Source organism: Onychomys torridus, chromosome 22 (genome assembly GCF_903995425.1).
Source record: "Onychomys torridus chromosome 22, mOncTor1.1, whole genome shotgun sequence".
NCBI lineage: Eukaryota > Metazoa > Chordata > Mammalia > Rodentia > Cricetidae > Onychomys > Onychomys torridus.
Window position 1 is genome coordinate 4,528,494 of NC_050464.1, and position 25,682 is coordinate 4,554,175.

The 25,682-nt window shown below is 45.3% G+C and overlaps 1 protein-coding gene across 1 annotated transcript in view; it reads left to right on the forward strand.

The window, feature by feature from the left end:
- The window catches only part of Lnx2 (ligand of numb-protein X 2), a 70,828-nt gene that overhangs the window by 12,858 nt on the left and 32,288 nt on the right, over positions 1–25,682 (forward strand). The window contains exon 2 of the mRNA XM_036172633.1: positions 25,021–25,487. Coding sequence (XP_036028526.1) covers positions 25,078–25,487 — 410 coding nt within the window. The 5' untranslated portion in view covers positions 25,021–25,077. The remainder of the gene's footprint in view (positions 1–25,020; positions 25,488–25,682) is intronic.

Consider the following 25,682-nt stretch of genomic DNA (forward strand, 5'->3'; position numbering starts at 1 on the left):
CTGCAATATGTAACTTAGACTGTCTTAAAATTGATGTGTAAAACTTTTGTGCTCTGCTGTCTTTGGTAAGGAGGATTTAGAGTGTGACCCATGACTCATCAGCTGACGTCCTGTACAGTTTTAGAAACAAAGGAGGTGATATAGTAGATTTGCCCAAGCAGCCGGGCAGAAGTAAATCCAAGAAAAAGATGACTTTGTTTGTACCTGTGCTGCTGGGGTCAGAGCTGTGCATTGAATGGTCCTTAGACAGACATTGGTTCTAGATACCTCCATCATTCTGAACAGACCCAGTAAAAAATTTAGCTCTTGTAAAAAATACATGTCTCCCAGTTTTAAGTATGAAATAACTTTGCCAGTGGATGTGACACTTGCTATTTAGGTTTGTTTTACATATTCATTGTTGAACCAAAGGGATGAAGCAATGATAAAGTAGCCTGGTCTAGAGCTCACCACATTACCATCGTTCTGGGGAATCTTTTGATGTGGCTACCTCCGACTGCTTTGTCTTTCATTTTAAGCATGTAAGGGCCGACTTCAGCCGGTTTGTGTTTTATTTCTTTCTGTGCACACCCTTTGCCCCTGTTGTAGTATATTACCTGAGAAGCCGGTGTGCACACATAGGTATTTAAGAGTCTCGTTCTCCCTCGTGGGCCCTAGCCCCTTACTTCCCACAGAGTGACCACTGTTAGGCAATCCTTTATACCCAGCAGGCTTGTTGGCTGTATGACATCTTGCGTCTACATCTCTATGTGTTTTAAAATGTGTTATCTCGTATCTTGATTTAAATTAGCTCAACGTTTTTAAAATTGCATGTCCTATTGAAATTTCACTTGGAAACCTTTTAGTTTCCTGGTCACAACTAAACTACACTGCTTTTAAAAATAGAGTTTATCTCTTTCTATGCAGGTGCTACCATGTAGAGATTCTCTTTGAGGGATACAGACAAGGATGACTACTTGAACTTTTTGGGGGTGTGTGGGGGTTAGTACTGGAAATGAAACTCAGTGGTCTTGGGCATGCTATCTCTTTTTGGTCTTTTGAGACTAAATATATACCATACTGCTTTGACTCAGTATAGCTCAGGCTAGCCTCACACTTGTGGTCTTTCTGCCTTTTCCTCCTGGGTGCTGGGACTGTATAGGTACACGCCACTGCACATAGATGCTTGCTTCTTTGTCAAGGGAAGCTGAAGGCAAGGGTAATTGCAACGCCTGTAGTCTCATCACTGTCTGTAATACTGAGCACTCAGGGAGGGCAGCGCTTTGTACAGGGGACTGGAGTTGAGAAAGCCAGAAACAGTCGTAGTTCACACCAGTGCAGCAGCTGCCTGTGCTTAGAACCCAGAACTGCTTTACCATAGCCATCTTCCCCCGCACTGTCCTGGCCGTGTGAGAAGGGAAGGTTTTCACACACCCTTAACTCTGTCTTTCCTCCTTGCTGGACATTGCTAGCCAGTGAAGAGGTAGGGTCTAAGTGTGAAATCTGTATCTCAGAACAAGATGATTTCCCAGAAGAAATTCAGAGTGATTGTTTAGTTTAAATCCAGTAGCCTGACTGGACATGTTGGCACATGCCTGTAGTCCCAGCATTGGAGAGGTGGAGGCAGGAGGATCAGGAGTTCAAGGCCAGTTTTGGCTACATAGTGAGTTTAAGGCCAACCAGGGCTACATGAGACCCTACCTCAATTATTTTTTTACCCCTGAGACAGGGTTTCTCTGTATCCCTGGTTGTCCTGGAACTCACTCTGTAGACCAGGCTGGCCTCAAACTCAGAGATCCGACTGCCTCTGCCTGTTGAGTGCTGGGATCAAAGGTGTGCGCCACCACTGCCCAGCTAATCAATCAATCTAGCTATCTTCCCTCCCTTCCTCCTCTCTCTCTCTCCCTCCCTCCCTCCCTCCCTCCTTCCCTCCTTCCCTCCTTCCTTCCTTTCCTTCTTTCTTTCTTCTTTTTGGTTTTTCTAGATAGGATTTTTCAGTGTAGCCCTGGCTATCCTGGAACTCACTTTGTAGACCAGGCTGACCTCACAGGCCTGCTGGGATCTCTGGGGTTAAAGGTGTGTGCACCTGGCTCAAATGTCTGGAAACTCACCCTGTAGACCAAGTTGGCCTCAAACGCACAGAGATCCTCCTGCCTCTCCCTCCAGAGTGCTGGGATTAAAGGCGTGCACCACCACCGCCCAGCTTCAAAACAATATTTTTTAAAAGAGAGAGGAGGAAAGAGTCCAAGTCTTATGAAAATGGCAAGGGAATGTGGGTTCTCTCCTCCTGTGTCTGGACTAGCAGCCTTCTTTACGCTCTGCTTAAGCTCCTTGCCTGCTTCTGCAGTGGTGCTTGGGGGGTGAATGGAGAGGGAGAGCAGTTGGTTCTTCTGGCCGAGGCTATCAGTGGGGGTTGGGGGGGTTGGGAAGGTTGGGGGCGTTAAGCCCTGCTCGCAACACTTCCATGAGCTATATGCCTGCGGGTGCTGTGTTTATATGACGACTCCATCACCAATTCCATAGCAAATGACAGCATAGGAGCACGTACAAGGAGAGGCGCAACTGGCCACCAGCATCTTAGATGAGCTTCTGTCAAGGCCCACCTGCCCACCCCCTTGCTCCCTCCCTCCCTTTTTCTCAGTTGGTTTGTGGAGCAACAGCAATTTTCCCTTTTTTTGTCATGAAGTAATCCGACAAGAGAACACTGGGTAATGGATCTTCAGATCTTCATGGGTGATTTTTCAAAAGAAACTCAGCAGGCTTGTTATGTTGCAGACACATTATAGACAGGCAGTGTAGAGGAAGAACCTATCTGCTCATACCGTGTTCTGGACCCCACTCTTAGTTCTTGAACATTCTTACTGTGTGCAGTGATGTTATGACTGAGATTTGTGTGCTGGTTATAGGGCAGGACTTCACTCAGCCCTGGCCAGCCAGCTTCCTTAGTGTGTCCCACTTCCAGAAAGAAGCTGCCTAAGCTTATGCTCTGGAGCTTGTCTACATTGCCTTCGTCTGTGGCATGTGGGTCAGACTGACCCAGCTGTTACATGAAAAGAGGGAGTCCCAACATGAGGAAACAGTTGGTCTTGCTGATCGTGAAGTCGTGTAGTGTGTAGGATTGGCCTGTGTGTGCTCCTAAGCTAGGGCATTTGCGCCATGCAGCGAGATGTTTGAAATAGTTCAGAAAATAGGTGATAATTGTGTCTCTGGTTTTGTTTGTTTGTTTTTAGAAAAATAAAACATTTCAGAAAATGTAGGAAAGACAATGTATTAAAGTTGCGAATATAGTAATTGCAATAGGTTTTTTTTAAAAACTGAATTAGAGTTTATTGTTCTATGGTATAATGCCATTAGGTTAGTCAACAGGCATTTCTTAGAACTGTGTGTTCAGTTGTTGACGCTTGTGTATGTAGAAGAAAAACTAAATTTACCTATTGAGGGTGCGTTGCCCCTCGGCAGGTAATGTTGGTCGCTGTGTGAAAAGAGAGGTCTGGGTTTGTATAACCTCCGTTGTCACTGTCTCTTTGTTGCTGGGCAGATGGTACTTTATTAATTTGGACAGTCACCTACTGGGTTCTGTAATGACATCGGTTATGTAAGGCCCGATTGAGAATGGCCGTAATGTAGTCAGCAGGGGTTCCCTCTTAGTTTTAGGGCACTCTGCTGCTTTGTTCAGATATGTGGGTGTACCAAGGTGCTTTTTAATTTTAAGGTTGGCATCAGGTGTTAGCCTCATTTCCCCAGAACTTGGTTAAAATTCTTACCTTCAGTTCTAAGAGAGTTGTATTGGAGAAGGTGTCAGTTCATCCAGTGTAGAAAAGAGAGACGCACAGTGTCCTGCTCAGAGTCGTCCCAGCTTGCAGTTCTGCATGAAGCAAGCCATAAATTCTTGGTGGATTAAGTAGTGAGAGAGAAAGAAAAGTTTTTCAGATGTCAGTTTCCCAAGTAACAGTGATATTTGAAGACATGATTTTTAATGAGGTACTAACTGGAAGTAGAGTTTCAGTCACATGACTTAAAAAGTTATTAAAAGTTATAACAGAGCTGGAGAGATGCCTCATAGTTAAAAGCCCCCGCTGTTCTCCCAGAGGACCCAGGTTTGTTCTGCAGCAACCACGTGCAATAGACACACATGTGGGCAAACATCCATATACATAAAATAAATAAATACAATTTTTAAAGTTCTTAAAGAATTTTTTAGAAGTTATAATTTCTCTTTGCTTTATATTTTATATAATTATGCTTATGTCATATGGTCTTAACAAAAATATTCAACTCAGAAGTAATGGAACTATCTATTACACAGCGGCTAAAATTGAAAAGACTGACAACATCAGAGGCTGGCCAAGAATAGGAAGCAACCAAAGCTTAGTCCTTCATGGAAATATAACAACAGTACAGAGACTGGAGACAGCTCTCGTAGCTGCTTAGGAAACAGTGTGTATCCTGTGATCCACTCTTCCACCTTTAGCTGCCACCCCGGAGAAGGAAAAGATGGCTCATGGAAGCTCTTGTTCATAATCACCAAAATGGAAACCGTCCAGTTATGTGTCTATGAGGAGCATGTTGTCACGGGCACTCCTGAGCAACCTGGGGGAACAAAGATGACGAATGTCAGAAAAGCAGGTCTCAAACATTAGCTGAGCAGGGGAATTGTGGGTGTGCTGTTCATTCCCACGCTCTGTGAGTTCAAGCTCTACCTGGTCTACATAATCAGTTCCAGGTCAGCCAGGACTACATCCTGACTCAAAGAAAACCTCAAAAACGAACAACAAAAGCCCTTGCTGAGTAAAGGAAACCTTACTCGAGAGAGTGTATAGTCTGTGCTCATGAATAGATTAGGTTAGATTAGATTAGATTAGATTAGATTAGAATGGCCATACCTCAACCATGAAGACAGATGTCAGGGACTTTCGGGTTGCTGGAGAAGGTGGTAAAGCCAGACATTGACACCAGTGCTGAGTACTTAGTAATCCATGGGTACCACTGACTCCCTGGACTGACGGACAAACAGGAAACCGGGGGCAGCCTGTCTCAGGTCTCCAGTCAAGACACTAGACACTGACTCCCTAACCCACACGTGGGTAACCTGTGGCTCCAATCAAGATACCTTGTGTGTTGGCATTCCTCATAAGCTGTTTGGAAAATAGTAATGGGCGCATTTGCTCATGAAGGGTTTGTTATTTTATAAGTTTTGTTTCTCTTTGCCTTGGTGATGTTTGTCCTGAGTATGTAAACTTAGTCCTGTCTGAGAATTTTGGAGAGCTTATCTCTACTGCTAATTATATAAAATGATAAGCTGCCTGAAGGTACACCACAGAGCAGTGTCCCCCCAGCTTATCAGTGCATGTCTTTCTTTGAACTGTCATAGTGTTCTCCCAAGGTCTCTAGCTGTGTCCTACATCCATGTGGCTTCTCTGCAGCTGCATCACGTTGCTGTGGCATGGTTTTTCTTTAGTGACAGGGACAAGGAAGAGAACAATGGGAAGTTTCCCGTGAACATGGACTAGGAATCAGATGAGCCAGGGCTTGAGTCTCATCTACTCACTTCAGCCTGGCCTCTAACCTCTCAGCCTCACCTTCATGTGTCAAATGATGGTGCTACTTCATAGGGCTTGTTCACAGGCGTGAGTACACAACGTGATGCTAGTGAAGTAGTTGGTATGGTGTCAGCGTGTGCTAATAGTGAGGGAATGCTTAAGTCATTGGAAGTGAACTTTAGACTTTGGGGTTGTTGGAGAGGAAGTAAGACGATGTTTAAATGGAAGTCAGTCATGTGTCACTGTCTGTGTGTCTGTGTCCTGGAACAGTACCTGGAAACTCTGTTCTTCTCTGAGGATTTTCACTAGTAGGCTGCTACAGAAAAGCCCCCTTCTGGCACAGTGTGGTGTGCCTGGTATATAGAGTGCATTTGGGCATGAGAAGAGATTGAAGTAGAACCTCCAGCCACGGTCCTTGATTTCTGTCTTTGTAGTCTGCCCTTCTCTTTGTGCTTCTAGGAAAAGCAACATGGTAGCCTGCTTTGGAAGTAACCTGGCTCTGGCCCATTAAAGCTTCTCATGCACCCAGCTTCAGAGGTTGGTTTAAGTTGCCTCCATGACTCAAGCCAAACTGTAGAGTTGGGAGCTATGCTTCTGGGTGTTGGCGATATCGTGGAAGCTGAGCAAGGGCATGGTCTGCGTTTCCAAGACTACCAGAACAGCAAGACTACACTATGCTTACCATGCACGTACCCAACCCAGAGGAATCAAAGTTGGCTGAGTCAGCCACACTTAGTCTTACTCAGGTCTTCTGGCATAAGAGACTGAACAAGAATCCTGTACACACCATCACCAGGCAGTCTGCCATCATCTGTAGCATTGCTCAAAGCTTCTTTACTTACTAATTTGACAGTATGCTTCTATGTTTCTATGCCCACAGGTTTCACTTGTCTTAAGTGGTTAATCTGGTGGTCAATTTTGAATTTATTGAAGAAAGAAGGGACTTTTCCCTGCTGTGCACGGTGTCTCTCACTCTGTGTTCTGTCCAGGACAGTAGCAGAGCCACAGAGGATTTTCCAGTGTTTGAACTGTAGCTAGTCCAAGATGGACTGTGACATAAGCATAAAATAAACAACGTGGTGCTGGAGAGGTGGTTCAGCGGTTAAGAGCATGTGTTGCTCTTGCAGAGGACCAGGTTCAATTCCAATCACCCATATGGTGGCTCCCAACCATCCATAACCCCAGTTTCAGGGGATCCAACAGGCACTCACATGATGTACATATATGCAGGCAGGCAAAACACAAAATAAATACATAAAACATAAAATAAAAAAAATCTGTAAAAAAATTTAAATAAAAATTGGATTCCTGAATCCTAGCATGAAGAGAGATTAAGATAGTTCAATATTCTTTTCACATGTTGATTACATGGTAACTGATACTTTTGGATATATTGGATTAAAGCATTGTTACATATTATAATGGATACCATCTGTTTCTTAACATGGCTACTGAAAAATTTAAATTGTATGTGCCTCACATTGTCTTCCTGTGTATCACTGACTAATTAAAGTCTCTGTACCAGACTAGTCTCTGTGAGGGCAGGGACTATTTGGTTAGCCAGGGTAACCCTATCTCCAAGCTTAGTGCCTGGCCTGCAGCATATAATCAACAAATATTTGTTGAATGAGCTGTGAATGTTTTCTGTTCCTACCATGTACCGTGCGAGTTAACTGATGGGATAAAACAAGATAAAGTGGTCTTAAGACCACATTCCATGTTATTTTTTCTTTATCCTGGTGTTTCCATGGAAACAGTAACCAAAAGCTTGCCAGGGTTTCTGTAGTAGTCTTCAGATGTTATTTTCTCCCATTGTTAGCCAAAGTGTGGAAGTTTAAATATTTGGATAGATGTTTCTTGAGTTTGAAGTCCAAAGTATAAAATTTTAGTTTGCAAAAAGTTGTTAAATACTAACTTTCCTCCTATATTTGTGAAGTTCTATTAAATTAATTTTCATTGTTTTAATTTTTATTAGCTTATGTTAATTGTACATGATAATTGGTTTTGTTATGATATTTTTATGCATGTATTTAATATATTTTGGTAGTCTTCATGCCCTTCCCTTGTCCCCCGCCCACCCACACTGGTTCACTTCCCTTCCTGGTCAGCTTTCCACCTGCTTGCATGTATGTCTTCTGCTTATGTGGTGACCAGTGAGCTCAGGAAGGCAGCTTATGTCAGCCTGGGTGCAGGATTACTTACAGGAGCGTGAGTGCCTCACCAATATCCAAGGCCCTGAAGAAAGGCTTACCTTCTCCCATCAACCATTAACTGCCCATAGGTCCTTGAGGAGGAGGGCAGAGACTGGGAGCCACCTTTCCCTCCATCCTGGAGGACTGAGGGACCCAACTGTGTGGGCTTGTACAAGTAACCCCAGCTGCCCTGAGCTCAGGAGGACAGCACTCGCAGTGTGCCAGGAAGATGGTTCCACATCACTCACCCCTCCCCAAGCTCTCACTACTTTGTGTAGTATCCCCTGAGCCGTGGGGTGTAGATGAACAGTCTTATTAAATAAGAAACAGAGAGCCAATTGCAGAGTTAAAAGCCCAAGAGGTCAGAACAATAGTTACGAGCCAAAAAACCCTTTCTTACCCTTCACTGCCACTGCTGTCCTTCCTCTCAGCAAGAGACCTACTTCCTGTCTGTCTGTCCTTTTATTGACTTTCTGTTCTGCCTTCTCATTGGTTGTAAACCCAACCACATGACCCTCTTGTCACTGCCTGTTTGTACAGACCTCCAGATTAAAGGCGTGTGTCTCCATGCTGGCTGTGTCCTTGAACACACAGAGATCTGCCTAGCTCTGCCTCCCAAGTGCTGGGATTAAAGGTGTGCGCCACCACTGCCCAGCTTCTGCTATGGCTTGCTATTAGCTCTGACCCCCAGGCAACTTTATTTATTAACATACAAATAAAATATCCCCATAGTGGGATATTGGGGATGTCCTGTTTGGACCCAAGCTTTCTCCAGTCACTGGATTCACCCTGGTCAGTTATCCGCCTCTGCAGTAACAGTTGCCCACTGTATAAAAGGCTTCTCTGACCCACACTGCAAGCAGCGCTGATCAGGTTGATTCCAGGCACTTGGCTCTGCGGTGTCGCATCCTTGGGGTCCACGAGGCAGGTAGATGGTCTCAGTCATTCCCAGCCTCCCAGCCCTGCTGCAGCCAGTTGAGGCTTCAGATAGAAAGGATTTAAGAGAGGAACCGTTCGGTTTATGACTTCAGAACCTTGAGTCCTCATGGTCGGGGTGGAGCAGTTCAGATCATGGTAGCCCCAGAGTGTGGCTGAGGCTGTTCATGTCACAAGCGCCCAGGAAGCAGAGCATCCACGAAGTAGCCTGCTGGAAAAGCAAAGGACTCGCCAACGACACACGGGCTACTGCTACTAGGTGCCTTTATGCCTTCCATGTGTTCCTCTCTTCACTCTTTCCTCATGAATACTTAATAAATACATGTTGCCAGTTGGTTTTTATGTAGATGAGACACAATTGAACTTTTGTTAGAAACACAAATTAAGATAACATTGAGATTGCTAGGAGAGGTTGAGTTAGTGATAACCATTTCTGTGTATAACCTGGAGCCACTAACCAGAAAAAAACAGACGAGACTCTAGTTGTTGATTGATTAAAGCTAGGTGGCCATAGATGATGGTTTTGTTCTGAACGAGGAAACACAAAGATCTCTTTTGATTGATGCCTGTGTGTGTAAAACCTAGGAAGAAACCTTAAGCCTGCTTAAAACCTTTCTTTGTAGACCCTTTTGTATATGGAGGTTGCTTTCCAGTCCTTAAAAAATTGTGTGCCTTGAGACAAATACAAATGAATGGTTTTTGTTGGTTTGTTTGTTGGTTGGCTTGTTTTGGTTTTTTGAGACAGGGTTTCTCCGTGTAGTTTTGGAGCCTATCCTGGAACTCACTCTGTAGCCCAGGGTGACCTCGAACTCACAGAGATCCTCCTGCCTCTGCTTCAGGAGTGCTGGGATTAAAGATGTGCGCCGCCACCACCCGGCACAAGCGAATGTTTTTAAGAAGATTTTGGAGAGATTGATCAAATGTTCAAAATTTGAACTGTCACCCAGTTTTATATTTATTCCAATTTATTTTGCTATCTGAATGCAGAAACAGCTATTTGAATTTGTGATTGTAAAAGAAATGTCAATTTCAGGGGCTGGAGAGGTGGCTCAGCAACTAAGAGCACTGTCTTCTCTTCCAGAGGACTCAATTTAATTCTCAGCACCCACATGGTAGCTTGTAACCATCTGTAGTTACTCCAGTCTATGAGGTTCTCTTCTGGTTTTCATCTTCTGGTCTTCATGGGCTCCAGGCATGGACGTGGTACACAGAGATACATGCAGGCAAAACATACACATTTTTAAAATGCAATGTCAGTTTTTTATGGTTTTTTTTTTTTTTTGAGACAAGATTTCTCTGTGTAGCCCTGGGTGTTCTGGGACTCACTGTGTAGACCAGGCTGGCCTCAAACTCATAAATATTTACCTGCCTCTGCCTCCAGAGTGCTGGGATTAAAGGCGTGTACCACCACTGCCCAGCTTAGTAATGTCCATTTCTATCACAGTGAAAATAAAAAATAGAATGACAAAATTATGAGAAATTCCTGTGAGACTGAAAATGAGGTTCTTCTAGCATTGTGGCCTTTGTATAAATAGGAATATGTGGTTTCTTCTGAAAATTTGTTTCCCAAATGCTTACTATAGAAAAGAAAGAATTTACCTGTGGTTCTGCATCCATTTATTTATATAAAATACATACTTAAATGTGTATATGCAGGGGTATGTATGTGTGTATAAAACATACCATGTGCAACCTCTGTGTATTTATCATTGTTTGTATAGTGTGTGTGTGTGTGTGTGTGTGTGTGTGTGTGTAAAATCTCTGAAATCAGACTCCCTGATTTGAGTCCCATTTTCATGGTTCAGCTTTGGGATCTCAGCAGGCTACCTACCTACTGTTTCTTACAGTTTCTTCATGTGAACAATAAGGAAAAAGGTGACAGTGACCCCAGCTTGGGGTTGTCATGAGGGTTAAGTCTGTAACCTTGTCTCTTCGGGCCTGTCACACAGGGAGCACTCAGCAAATGTCATCTCCCCAACTCCACCCCTTGGAGAGCTTCCCCAGTCTGTGGGGACCTAGTCCCCTGGTGCCACTCTGTCAAGCTGGGAGCTGCATTCTCCCCATCAAGCTTCTTCATGGATCACACTTCTCATTTCACCTCTGCCTTGTGACGTGACCTTTATGGTAAGGCAAAGGTCACTATGATGCCTTTATGTAAGTCTCCCCCACGAGCATCCACATGCTGCCCTCAAGGGACTGCCCCAGAGTTACTGGAGAGTAAACGAAGCTAGTGTCTGGAAGGCTAAGTGATGCTGAAGCTGTTGGCAGAGTGATCATTTTTGTAACTTGGTTTCCCAATTTCCTTTGCCCCTGTTAGTCTTAAGGGCATGCAGGTTCTTTTATGCTGGTTGCTGATTCTCTTAGTTGGAAAACATATATTTGTCATTTGCAATGAAACAGGAACTAGAAAGACCTCAAGGTGTGTTGTTGGTGTCTTTTCTTTTTAAGGGGGCCACCACCCAGCTCTCAAAATAAATCACCCACAGAGGCTTATTCTTAATTATAAATGTTTGGCTTTAGCTTGGCTTGTTGCTAGCTAGCTTTTCTTAACTTTAACCTGTCTTACCTCTGGGCTTTTACCTTCTCTTACTTCTGTTTATCTTACTTTCACTCTGAGGCTGGCTGTGTGGCTGGCCCCTGATGTCCTCCTCCTCCTTTGACTACTTCTTTTTCCTCCCAGATTTCTCCTTCGGTTTATACTGTCTGCCTATCCTTTCTCCTGCCTTGCTATTGGCCATTTAGCTCTTTATTAGACCATCAAGTGTTTTAGACAGGCAAAGTAACACAGCTTCACAGAGTTAAACAAATGCCACATTAAACAAAAGTAACACACCTGAAAATAATTTTCTATAGCAAAGGTGACCTTGCAGGGATTGACAGCACTTGGCTTTTACTCTTCACAGATCTCCCTGTGACGAGAATAAAATGAAGGGTAAAGGTAAAAGCAACTAGAAGCCTCCTGAAGTATTCCAAGCACGAGATGAAGCAGACTGAGCCATAATGGACAGAGCTTAAATAGTGAGAAATGACTCCATTTCAAACATATTTTGAAGGCAAATTCAACCTGATTTTTTTTTCCTGCTGACAATGATAGGATCTACTGATGGCAGGAGAAGGGTCAAGGGTGACTCCAAGATTTTTGGCCTACTCAACTGGGAAAGTAGAAATTGAGAGACAGACAGAAACTTGAAAGAGAGCATATTTAAGGGGGAGGCTGGGATGCAGATATGGGAATTGAAGTTCCCATACAACCTCAGAGACACTGGCTAGACAGATAAGTCTACCAGTCCAGGTCAGAGGAGAGGCGGGAAAGAACGGCTGGAGTCTAGGAGGGGTGCGCAAACTGCCCGAGGATATTACACTAGGAGAGCTCCTGGGAAGGGGTAAGTAAGTTTCGGTCCAGTGTCCCATGTTGGAGATGAAGAGGAAGCCAAAGAAAAACAGCCACTGAGGCTGGAGAAAAAAGGAGCCTGGGACTTGGAGCGATCAGACACAGGCATTTCTTGCAGGAGGACATAATCAGTTGGGTCAAATCTTGCAGACAAGGCCAGTTAAATAAGATTAGGACCGAGAATTAAGCAATGGATTTAGCAACATGGAAGTCACTGACCTTGACACAGAGTTTAGATGCTGTGGTGTAAGCAGCAGCTCCTGGAGTCAGCTCAAGAGTCTCAGCAGAGAGGAGCTGGGGCAGAGCAGTTCTCTGAGGAGACACATGTGTAGTAGAAGTCACGTCCTGTGGGAGGAGATGAGACACGATGGTCTCCAGCCCACCACAGCAATCCGCTCTTCTCCCTCAAATAAAGCTTTGTTCTTATGTCTCTGTATAGTCCCAGGACCTCCCCGTACAGCCCTTGTTTAATATCCCATCTCCCTAGCTAGCTGTCTTTTATCTCCGCTTTCTTTGGCGGCTTCTTTCTGATCACCTACAGAAAGTCCATGTACTACCACTTCAAAATGACCGTGTTCTTCCTCAAGTTTACCCTTCTCCCTTCTTCATTTTGTCCCAATATTTCTGGAAAGTTAGGCCTGCATATAAGCGTCTCCATTCTACCCAAGGGTTCTCTACCAGCCACCACATGATTGGGGTCATAAATGTCATAGTGTGGACAGAAGTTGAGTGACCATTTGTGCACCCCCACCTTCTCTCCTCAATTCTGCTGACTTTATTAGACCACACTTGGTTCTTCAGTTACCTACTTACTCTTTTGTGAGTGCTATCCAATTACTTTCTGTGGACAAACTAAAAACAAAGCATGCAAAAATAAAACAAAACAAAACTCAAATAACAAGGCCAGAGTAAAAAGAATTTACATTACACAAAATACCCTCTAAATCAGTGGTTCTCAGCTTGGGTTGCGACCCTTTGGAGAGTGGGATGACCTTTGCATAGGGGTCACATATCAGATATCCTGCATATCAGATGTTTACATTATGACTCATAACTAACAAAATTGCAGTTATGAAGTAGCAACAAAAATCATTTTATGATTGGGGGTCACCATACCATGAGGGAACGTTTAAAGGGTCACAGCGTTAGGAAGGTTGAGAACCACTGCCCTAGATAGTAAACACAATTTTGATTCCTGTGAGCAATGTGTGCTGTTTCCAAAATGTTTCAATCCTGGTTGCTTTTGTGTTGATACTTGTAAATTTATCCTTGAAAAGTATTTTTCTGGGGCTAGAGGGACGGCTTCAGAGCACTGGCTGCCCTTGCAGAGGACCCAGATTTGATTCCAGCACTCACATGGCAGCTCACAAGAGTTTGTAACTCCAGTTCCAGGAAACCCAGTTCCCTCTTCTGGCCTCTACCAACACACCAAACACATGCATTGCACAGACACACTGCAGGTAAAACACCCATACAAGTTAGTGGTGGCAGATCCCATGTGAATGTCTTGCAGCTTGCTTTGTTTTGTTTATTGTTTTTCAGTTCAAAAGAATTTTAACTGAGTGCCTTCCTGACTTCCCTGTTCTAAACTCACTGCCCTTCTAGGATTCCATTTTCCTTGCTTTTGTGTGTTCTGAAATGCTTGAGTTTGCAGCTAGGCTGTAGTTCAATGGTAAGAACATGTGTGTACAAGGCCCTGCTCACTCTATATCTAGCCATGAAAAAGTGACAAAATGTGTATTTTATTTATCTCTACCCAGATGTAAACTTCACAAAGACAAGAGTTTTTCGGTTGTTGAAATCTTTATGAGGACTGAACTGGAAGCCCCAGGAGAGTCTGGGTTGGTCTTTTAGGGAGGGGCATTTGAGGCAGGTCTTGCTTCCCAGCTTCAACCAGCCTTGAACTTATAGTCCTTCCTGTGAGCCTTCCAATCCTGGCACTCTTGGTGTTCACCACCACAACAGACCAGGGGTTCTTCATAAATCCTGAGTAAGTGGAAGGGGAAGAGGGAGGGAGAGACAAATATTTTGCTTTTGAATATGTTTTGGTTGTGAAAGTTACCCAGTGGAACTGTCAGAAAATAAATGGGGAATTTATTTGGGGAATAATAACATAAAACTTAGAATTTTGATTGGGTTCTGGAAATTGAGAAATCAACATAATTAGGGGTGCATCCATCCTCTTGGTATTGCTGGTCTGACAGCAGATGTCCTATTCCGATCATGGAGCATCAGCCATGTGTGTTTTGAGAGGCTGTTGTGTCTGTGGTGTGTCTGCATGGGTGCTGAACTGTGAGGACTTTCTGCCCCAGCGTTAGAGCTGCGGCTCCAGCTGCTCAGTCACTCATCCGGAGGCCTTCTGGTGGCACATGGGAATCATTTAGAGTAAGTACCAGGCTTGCAGGGGCCCTGACCTGAGCCCCTTGGCTGTTTACTATGGAGAATCACAGTGATGCCTTTGAAGTTTGTCCCAAAGCCATTTTGATCCAATAATTTTCATCTGTAGTAAGCTTTAACTGGAACAAACTGAATAGCAAAAGTCTGTTTTTTTAAATTTTCAGTGCCTTTGATTCGCCTTGAAAACTGGCATTTCAGTTGAGATCTTGTCCATAGGGTAATGAAGTCTTAATGTAACTTTAATTGTTACTGACATTGCCACCATGAGCCGGTCCTGACCGGTTTAGTTCCACCTCACGTGTTTCCTTGTGAGGCTCTGATTGCAGAGAAGTGCCGTCCTGCTGATTTCTGTATGTGTTGGGGCAGGTTTGCTCTTCTGTGGCTTTGGTACTTTTTATGGAAAATGTGAGGGTGACTGGTAAAATCCACCATGGAAACCCATCTCTTTATTCTGCTACAATCACCTGTGTTGAGATTGTGTTTTGAGACCATTGCAGCTGTATCTCCTACAAAGCACCTTAACTGAAGCAGGAGAGAAAATTATTTATTATTATTATTATTATTATTATTATTATTATTATTATTACTATTACTACTACTACTACTATTACTATTACTATTAAGTTGTTTTTTTGGTTTTTGGTTTTTTTTTTTTTTTGGTTTGTTTGTTTGTTTTTAAGACAGGGTCTCACTATGTATGTAGCTTTCGGCTGGAAATCACTCTGTAGCCCAGATTGGCCTTGAACTCACGGAGATCCACCTGTCTCCACCTCCCGAGTGCTTGGATTAAAGGCTGCGCTGCTACAGCCAGCTGAGAAAATTGTCTCTGTTTGCAGTCGTAGTGGAAACACTGACATGTCAGTGGTGTGCCCCACCTCTCCTGTAGTGTGTGGCTCTTGTGAAAACAGGAATTGTGTTGTGGGACAATAGAAGAAGCACATGAAAGAAAGAAGCCTCATGCCAACTGGACTTGGCTCAGCCCTCTGGGGAACACGACAGTGGGTAGCGGTCAAGAAAGCTGTGCTCCCTCTGGGGCCAAAAGAGAAGAAGGAGCGTGTGCTGAAAGCACATTCTAGAGTCATGAGCTCCTTCTGTGAGTGACTCAGTCCCTTTACATTGGTGTGAAGGACCTGGGGAGCCCCACGTGAGCCTCCTGGTCACCAGTCTGGTGGGATAGCATGGTTGCCCAGTGCTCCATCATCTTCTCCCGTCAGGAACTTGGTGTGAACTTAGTCTTGAGATGCCTTGTGACGGTGACAAGGTGCTCCATAGTGATCTCCTAGGATGCCGTCTCTGCTGCACTGGGAGAGGCCGAGTTTGCAGGCATCCGTGGCTAGTGAGTGACAGCTGAAGTTTGAACTAGGACCCTAACTCAAATCAGTGCTTTCTTGATGACCTTTCTTGCCTTGGGTAATTTTGACCCAAAATTATAGGAAGTAGAAATTGCGAAAATCTTTGAAAGTAACTTATCAGTCACTTGAAGGTAATTTTTAAAGGATTTCTTGTACGAGTAAAGCATTTGAAAGCTTTCATCTGTTAAAAGAAAATAGGCAACCATTTGATTAAAATTTGAGCCCTTACCTTTGAGTGTATTTGAAGCAGCATTTAAATACCTGTGTCTCACCACTGCTGATAATAGCAATAAAACCAAGGTACCGATGCCATAATTCCCTCACATCCCCATCGCTTGTATATCATATGATGCTAGTGAGTCTGTGGCATTCTCTGAGATGTTAGGAATGCCACGATTCAGCAGACTGGCAAGGCGTGCCCTGGGGGGAGCCATGTGCTATAGGCTTTTCTGCAGCAGAGTTCTTTCCACAGAGACATTCTTTGCATTTTATTTTTGTTTTTTAAAGATAAGATCTAATGTGTAGAAGACTAACCTCAAACTCAGTATATAGCTGAGTTTGAACTTCAGCTCCAAATAAATCTTTGTAAAAAGATACACAAATGAGGCTGGAGAGATCATTCAGTGGTTAAGAGCACTTGCTACTTTTTTTGGAGGACACAGACAGAGCTACTTCCCAGCACCAACATGGTAGCTAACAGCCATCTGTAACTCCAGTTCAAGGGGATCCAAAGCCCTCTTCTGGCTTCTGGGCACCAGGCACAAAACTCAGGCACATAAAATAATAAATACAGTCCTTAAAAAATGAATAAAACGATAAGCATTTCTAAATTAAATTGCTATGGAGCAGGCTGGCAGATGGCTCAGGAGCTCTTGAGTGAAAGCCGTGAGTACAATACCCAGATCCAAAGGTGGAAGGAAAGATTGATTCTCAAACTTCCTCTGACCTCCACACGGTTGTTGCGGCACAAGTGCATCTGCATGCTTACATGTGCACGTGTGCACACACACTAATGGTGGTGATAAAATAACATAAAAACTGCTTAAATTGCTGTGGAGCGTGTTTGTGAGTATAATCCAGAACTGTCTGGGCACAGCTGATGTTTAAAGACAGGAAGCAGGGCTCCAGGGTACCTGTACTCTAGAGCATCACTCAGTGGACGCTTGATAAATGTGATGAATGTCAAAACTCGCTGTGCAGGGACCTAGTTCCCCAGCTGGCAGAGAGAGAGCGAGCTGCCTTCAGTTTCAGAGTGTCTAGCATCTTTGTTCAGTTTAGTAATTTTGTGGATTATTAAATAGGGAAACATCTAATGACAAGTGGCAACTTGGGAATAAGTCTAAAATGAGTTTTCAGATACTTGAAATGATTTCTCAAATGTCACTGAAAGGGACAGGAGATAAGTCTTGTGTACAGAAGTGAGAAAACTCTAAGTGTGGCACTGTTGGAACTTAGAGTTGATGGCTTCCAGTCCTTAGTGCTACGTACGTGTCAGGATAAAGGGTGGCACGGGGTAGACGGTGTCGGAAGCTCCCACATAACATGCTAACTAATTTTCTGCAGCCGACGATCCAGAGGCTTCTTCAGATAGAGAAGGCCTCCTCCACCAGAGCGGCGGCGGCGGCGTCATCGTCGTTGTTCCTTCACTCCTACCGTGTAGATGCCTGAGGAAGTTCCTGCGGTCTTTTCACAGTTTCCCAGCTAGCCTTCTGGCTGCGTGTCACTCTGGGCAGGGCAGAGCGATTGCCCTGTGGTGAGGAAGCAGGGGACGAAGGCCAGGGCACCCCTGGACCGCCTTGTAAAGGACCTGCCGGGGACATTCTAAGGCCTGACAGCAGGGCTCATCTAACATTTTGCTCTTTTCAGTTTTTATGATTTGAAAAGAGACAGGCCCTTCTGAAAGAAGAGCTGCCAGTGCTCACAAGTGTCCAGTAGAATTTTCCAGCATGTGTGATCTCACAACAGACTGGAAATTGGGAAAACAGAAACAGAGGAGAGACTCCCCCAGAATTGCAAAAATGTAAAGCTGCAAACGAAGTGGAACCCCAAGAGAGGGGAGTGTGGTGCAGTCAGCAGGGCTGGCAGTGGGCAGGGCAGCTAAGCCCGTCCATGTCAGACACAGAGAGCAGAATTTGGAGTGTGCCCTGCTGGGTTTCAGTCCTGCTCTGTTCCAGTATTTCCTCTCTCTGCTCCCTCTCCTTCCTTTTGGAATGTATATTCTGTGCTATTATATGTTGAAAGTATGTAATTTGCTTTTTTTAATTTTATAGGGGATTGCAGTTAAGAGATTGCTTTGAGGGACTTAAAGTTCTTGTCATATAGGTCCTTCACATGCTTAGTTAGAGTAACCCCGAGGTATTTTGTATCATTTGTGGCTATTGTAAAGGGTGATGTATCTCTGAACTCTCATCCAATAACTGATGGAAGTGGATGCAGAGATCCTCGGCCAGGCCCCAGGTGGAGCTCCAGGAGTCCAATTGTCGACAAAGAGGAGGGATTGTAAGAGTGTGAATTGTTGAGACCAAGATTGGAAAAGCGCAGGGACAAATAGCCAAACTAATGGAAACACATGAATTATGAACCAAAGGCTGTGGAGCCCCCAGCTGGATCAGGCCCTCTGGATAAGTGAGACAATTGAATAGCTTGAACTGTTTGGGCAGTGGGACCCGGACCTGTCCTTAGTGCATGAGCTGGCTGTTTGGAACCTTGGGCTTACACAGGGACACTTTGCTCAGCCTGGAAGGAGGGGACTGGACCTGCCTGTACTGAATTCACCAGGTTGAATTGAATCCCCAGGAGAGTCTTGGCCCTGGAGGAGATGGGAATGGAGGGGAGGGGATGGGGAGAAGGTAGGGGTGGGGGCGGGAGGGGGGAGGACAGGGGAACCCATGGCTGATGTGTAAAATTAAAACAAATATAATAAATTTTAAAAAAAGGAGGAAAAAAAAGAGATTGCCTTGAGACTCAGAAGAGACTTTGAACTTTGGAATTTTCAACAGTCTTGAGACTGAAAGACTGTGGGGATTTTTGAAGTTGGATTAAGTGCATTTTGCACTATGATATGGCTACAAACCTAGTATGGGGGCCAGGGAGGGGAATTTGATGGTGGGAATGAGACTGGCCTGCATAGGCTCATACATTTGAATGCTTGGTCCCCAGTTAGTGGGACTGTCTTGGTAAGGATTAGGAGGCGTGGCCTTGTTAGAGGAGGTGTGTCACTGGGGGTGGGCTTTGAGGTTTCAAAAGCCTGTACTATTCCCAGTTAGTATTCTCATTCATTTTCTCTCTCCCTCTCCCTCTCCCCTCCCTCTCCTCCCCCCCCTCCTTGTTGATAAGAATGTAAGCTCTCAGCTACTGCTCCAGCACCATGCCTGCCTGTCAACGGGTATGGTCCTTGCTATAATGGTCATATGAGGACTTACCCTCTGAAAGTATAGCCCCCAGTAAACTCTTTCTTCTGTAAGTTTCCTTGGTCATGGAGCCTCATCGCAACAATAAAAAAGTAACTCAGACACTGTGTGTGTGTGTGTGTGTGTGTGTGTGTGTGTGTGTGTGTGTGTGATGGATTTACTGTTTGATAAACAAATGGATGTTTTAGCATAAGCTCCTAGTACAGTAGATGGGGATGCTTGGGCTCTTCAGTGATATGTTAAACCAACTTTCTCCTTCAGTGTAATTGTAGATTCACATGTTGTTGTAAGAAGAGGTGATACAGAGGTTACTTCCCCTGTGATGGCCACGTACAGACCAACAGTTCAGTCGTACAGCCAAGATGGTTGTTAACATGGTCAAGATAGCGAACATGTCCACCCCACAAGGCCCTTCATACTGCCCTCCCTTCTCCCGCCTTCACACCCAGTCTCTGTTTGCGTTTTGTCATTTCAATAATGCTGTACAAGCAGACTAATACAGAGCGAAACTTTTTGTCTTGTTATTTAAATACAACTGAGAAAAAGTATGTGTTTACAATGAACTTGTGTAAGTTTATGTACAGGAGCCCAGGGAGGTAAGGAGAGGGTATTGAATCCCCTGGAACTGGAGTTGGAGACAGTTGTGAGCTGCCATGTGAGTGCTGGGACCTGAACTCAGGTCTTCTGCAAGAGCAACAAGTGTTCTTAGCAGTCACTGCTCTGAATGCAACTTGTTGGGTTTTTGTTTGTTTGTTTAGATGAGGGTTTCTCTGTAGCCCTGGCTGTCCTGGAACTCTCTCTGTAGACCAGGCTGGCCTCGAACTCACGGAGATCCACCTGCCTCTGCCTCCCAAGCCCTGGGATTAAAGGCGTGCGCCACCACTGCCTGGCCGAATGTAACTTTAATATCAACCCACTGACACTCTTTGTCTAGAGGTCAGTGGGTTGTGTCTGTTCCTCTTCATTGCCGAGTAGTAGTGCATGGTACAAATGTCAGATGTCACCGTTGGCTCAGCTGGCCAGCTGTTGAAGGGTCTGGGGGTGTTCCTGAATGCTCTTGCTACAACACGACTCATTTCACCACTCCTGTGCAGGTTTCTCTGCGGCGATGCACAGGGTTGGGTGCCGCGTCCTGTGGTAGTTGTGATGTTTGGTTTGTTTTCTTACACTGCTGAACTTGTGGAGTGGCTACAGGGATTTTGAGGACAGTTTCACAGTGACTGCTTCCTGAAAGGCAGCTGTCAAAGCTGCCCTGCAATGTGAGCTGTAAGGAGAGCTCAGTGTTGGCGTCATGGGGACATTTTTCTTAGCCTTTGTGACACAGGAGCAGCATTATTATTGTCCTTTGTTTGTGAACTGCAGGGTCAGCTCGAGCATGTTCATTGCTCTGTGGAACCACAGTTTCCTCCCGTATAGTCACACACTTGAGGCTCACATAAGTTTTCTTTTAGTGCACAGTATGTGCCAAGAAGTGGAAATGGGGGAACTTAATGGCTGTTGTTTAGCAAAACTGATATGGCACCAGGCTGCCTTGTAAATGTTTATGTTTATAGCCACAGACAAGTGCCACTCCCACCTTGAATCAGAGAGGCTTTGCTGGGCAGTGAAAGCCAGTGAATGCAGACTCAAGTCTGCTCAAGGTGCCCAGAGTGGGTAACAGTTGAGTGTCACCCCGAAACAGGGCCTTTATACCGCCCCTTCCTTCTTAAAGGCTCCGGGGACATAGCGGGAGAGGAAGGGGAAAGCCTATAAGAGCGCGGAGACAGGGAGAGGGCTGGGAAATGCCCTCCTCTGCATCACACCTCAGTACAGTCAGGATTTCCCGGCACCACGGCTTCCTGCAAGGGGCCTGCACAGGATGGGGCCTGCCAGCAGCCAGCCATGGATTGGGGGGGTGCTCACAGGGCCAACCCCTCCCCACAGCTGCTGGCTACTGAGGGATTCTGGGGGAGGTGCAGCTGATGCCTTTGTGTGTCACTGATGAGCCATCCTGGCGCCAATGGACAGTTCCTAACACAGATGACCCTGGTTAAACTCAGTAGGTCACAAAATGAAGCGAAAACAGGACTGTGGGAAGGGGACTGGTAGGGAGGAGTGGAGATTACAGAGTGGGAGGGAGATAAAAGGAGTGGGGGAGAGTAATCAGAACGTCTGAAATTTTCAACCAGTTTAGTAAAAATTACCAAAAAAATTTAAAAAAAAAAAAAAAGGGCACTGCCTTTCCCCTCCAGAAAGAGATGAGGTAAGTAAGTGAGCACACCATATAGAAGTTGTTCACATGAAGAAGGTGTGTGAAAGAGGCTGCAAGAGCTGGCGGGGAGAGAGTCACACCAAGAGCTGGCGGGATTCCCGAGGAGACTCCACAGAGGAGGGCGTGGTGAGGAAGAATTTGCCAGGAGGGTGAGAGGAGAGGGTTTTCTTAGGTGCTGGGCCTTGGTGAGTCACAGGGCCTACAGATGTTTCCCATGTGACATAATTGGTAGCAACTGATGTTTGCCAGCGCGAATGTGTGTGCAGTTTCTGCAGAGGCCAGAAGGGGGCCCCAGAGCCACCGGGTGGGTGGTGGGGACAGAGCCAGGTACTGAGCTGTTTCCTCTGTGGTAGACCTAGCAGATAAGACAAAGAAACTCCCTTAAGTCTGCTTTCTGTGATTGTAACAAAATCCTTGAAACTGACTACTTTCTAAAGGCAGAAAAGGTTCAAGAGAAACAGCCCTATCTGTTTGGCCCCAGTTATAAAGCAGTAGAGAAAGGACAGGAAGTTGGTGACATGATGAGGTGGGGAACCAGAGAAATTCCAATTGTTCTTGAACCCACTCACTTCTGTGGGAACTAGCCAGGGTCTTGCCACTCACTTCTGTGGGAACTAGCCAGGGTCTTGCGAGGATTGTGTTCAACTCTTTGACTGCATTCACCAGGCGCTCCCAACACCATCACGCTGGGGCCAAGCTCCCACCCAGCACAGGGGCGAAGGGCAAGGACCTGGCAGGCTGGCAGACTGGGAGCAATAGGAATTGGGAAGAGGGGCCAGGCCGCCTTCCTTTGCTCAAAACTCACCTCATAAAGTTCTTCTCTTGCTGAAATCATGTAGTTCACCATCCACCCGTTGGAAGTGAGGAAGAACTTGGGATTTCATTTCCTAGTAATTGTAAACTGCTAGTACAAGTTGTTAGAACAAATGACAGGACGGTTCTTCGGCGTTGTTGTTATTCATAGTGATGCTTAAGGAGACCTACAGTGCTCACTATTCTTCAGACGGGCATTGTGAGCACCGGACAGGCAGAGAAGTTAGTGAGGTCCTGAGTCTGGTCAGTGGCCAGCAAGGACCCGACCCCTCCTCCCAGGCTGCCCTGTGCTTCTGACTGCTTGTTCTAAGTTGAGTCTTGAGTGAGAGTGTATTCCCCAGCAAAGACATGTTTGGTGGGTGGAGACAATGCAGTTGTTACTATGTTAATTCTCCTCATGAAAAAAGTGTTGTGAGAAAATAAGGAACTGAAGATATTTAGAGGCTTAGGGAACAGCTAAAACACAGTGGTCTTAAGTGTTTTCTCAGTCATTATGTGGGAGGCTAGCAGTACCATATATTTTTGTGAGGAGAAGAAAATTAGAATAAGTACTATCACATCAAAGAGCAAAAGCTATGTGAATTTTCTTGCAAACTAGCTGGAAAACAAGAGGCTGTGGGGATTCTGAGTCAGGATTGCTTTCCTTCCTCTCATGCTTCCTACGCTGAGAGAAGAGCTGCCCTGTCAGAGGATGAAGAACAAGACTCAGGAGCTACCACAGGAAGTCTTTGCTGTCGGATGTCAGTAAGGAAGGAGGGAGGGTCGAGACTACTATTATTTTGCTAGTTTTCAGAGGAGTGATTTATCTGAGGTCAGGTCAAGCTGTCCTGCCTGAATCCTGCTCCCAACCCATGGCCATTCTCTTAGAATGCTGATGTTTGTTTTTATGTGTTAATGTAGGTGTATTTGATATATGGTCTTCCTGTGTAGTCCAGGCTGGCTTTGAACTTGCCTCAATCTCCCAAGTGGTGGGATTATGAGTGTGTGCTACTCTGCTCAACTCTATGTTGCTTTTAAAATGAATACTATACATAAAATACCAGTTATGGGGCTGGCAAGATGGCTCAGCAGGTGAAGGCATCTGCCTCAAGCTTGAAAACCTGAATTTAGTCCCCAGGGTTCACATGGTTAAAGAAAACTGACTCCCGCTGGGTGGTGGTGGTACATGCCTTTAATCCCAGCACTCGGGAGGCGGAGCCAGGGGATCTCTGTGAGTTCGAGGCCAGCCTGGGCTACAGAGCAAGATCCAGGACAGGCACCAAAACTACACAGAGAAACCCTGTCTCGAAAAGGAAAAAGGAAAATTGACTCCCACAAGTTGTTTTTTGATCTCTACATGTACCCTTTTGTGTGATTTGTATACATGTACACACACACACACACACACACACACACACTAATTTCTGTGCATAATAAATACATGTTTTTTCAGGTAGCAAACACTAGCGCAGGCAGACACTGTCGAGTCCATGTGGTGCCATTCTTTCTGTTCTTGGGGAAGGCTCTCCGGTTTAGATTGCCCGAGAGTGTTCTTGGCTGAGATGTCTTACCTGCTTCCTGTTGCCTGGCTATGCTGTGTGCCCTCTGGCCACCCTGCCTTGTGTGGTGTGCTTCTCTCCTGAGATCCCTTATCCCACACCTGCATCCCTGTTCTGACTGATGCTTCCTGTCACGACTCAAGTGTTGGGTTGTTTGTTTGTTTGTTTTGTTTTGTTTTACCCTTTTGAAATATTCCCAACCACCAAGGCAAACAGAATTCAATGCCGATTTCTCATTCTCTCCTGCATTCTTATCATATCTGGTGCTTGACTTGAGGTCTTAGAGTGTTCATCAGGTGCAGTGTTAATGACTGTCCTCTCTGGCCCTCCCGCTCATTCACTGTTCAGCACACTTTGGAGGCTCTGCTAGTATCTCAGAAGGGAGGCAGAGAGCTGCTGCCTTTGCAGGGGCATTTTAACCCTTGGTGCCTTAGCAGGAAGGACGGAAGACCTTCAGCAGAACAGCATCGTCACCTACAGTTGAGCCTCACCTAGAGATGGGGGTGTGGAAAGAGTCTGGTGTTAGCGAAGGCGTGCACACCCAGCTAGCTGCTCTGTTATACATGACCAAGTGTGTAACTAAGTGTAGACTAACAAGACAGGTCTAATTTATAACCTTTCATCTGTTTAATTGAATTGTAGCATTATTTCATTTGATATAAGAAGTGTTTAGAGAGTTTGCACAGATGTTATTTTTATATGCTATGGGATGTGACTTTTCCTTTGTTTTAATTGACAAACAGAATTTTCCTTGACTGCATTTAAGAAACACTGTCTTTATTAGAGGCTGTAGAGAGAGGCTCAGTTCAAGCAGATCAAGGTGGCGTAAGTGAGATGAAAAGCCACACTGTTGGTGCACTGGGGGATCGATTAGCCTTGAGATTCCCAGTGGAGGGTGGGGGGGGACGACACACGACTCCACTCAGTGGAGCAAGGCAGCGTAATTGATTAATTAGCCTTGAGATTCCCAGTGGACAGTGGGATGTGGGGAAGGAAGTCGGCTGTTCTTATGTTGCTCTGGTGACACTCGATGCCTTTGCTTTGGCTCACAAGGTCTCTCCTTGTTCACTTTGGCAGAGTGAATCATTGTCCCTCAACTGTCCAGTTAATTTACTTTATTATTTATTACTATTTTGTTTCCAATAAACTTGTCTGATATTTTATTGATCCTTTTCTCTTTCTTAATCAGTACTATTTCTGTTTGTTTGTGCTTGGCTTTAGTTACACACATACTCCCGACTGTGGGACCCATGAGCCTACTGGCACTGCCGACTCACAATGGGAACAGCCAGTGATGAGATGGCGCCCGTGGAGCAGGCCTCCTCTTCCTCCTCCCTGGACCCCCTGTGTTTTGAGTGCGGCCAGCAGCACTGGGCAAGAGAAAACCACCTGTACAACTACCAGGGAGAAGTGGACGATGACCTGGTCTGCCACATCTGCCTTCAGCCCCTGCTGCAGCCGCTCGACACGCCCTGCGGACACACGTTCTGCCACAAGTGCCTCAGAAACTTCCTACAAGACAAAGATTTCTGTCCCCTGGACCGCAAGAGACTTCATTTCAAGCTGTGTAAGAAATCCAGCATCCTGGTCCATAAACTCCTAGACAAATTACTGGTTCTGTGTCCGTTTTCTTCCGTGTGCCAAGATGTGATGCAACGCTGTGACCTAGAGGCACACCTTAAAAACAGGTAAGCACAGAGGAGAGACACAGGAGCTGAGCAAGTATTGGGAAGGGTGACTACAACAGAGTCAAACATTCGGGTCAGGAAGGGTGCCTCGTGCCTATAATCCCAACATGAGACGCTGAGGCCAGGGGACTGAGAGTTTGAGTTCTCCCTGGGCTACATGGTGAGTCTTTGTCTCCAAAAATTAAAAACAGAAAA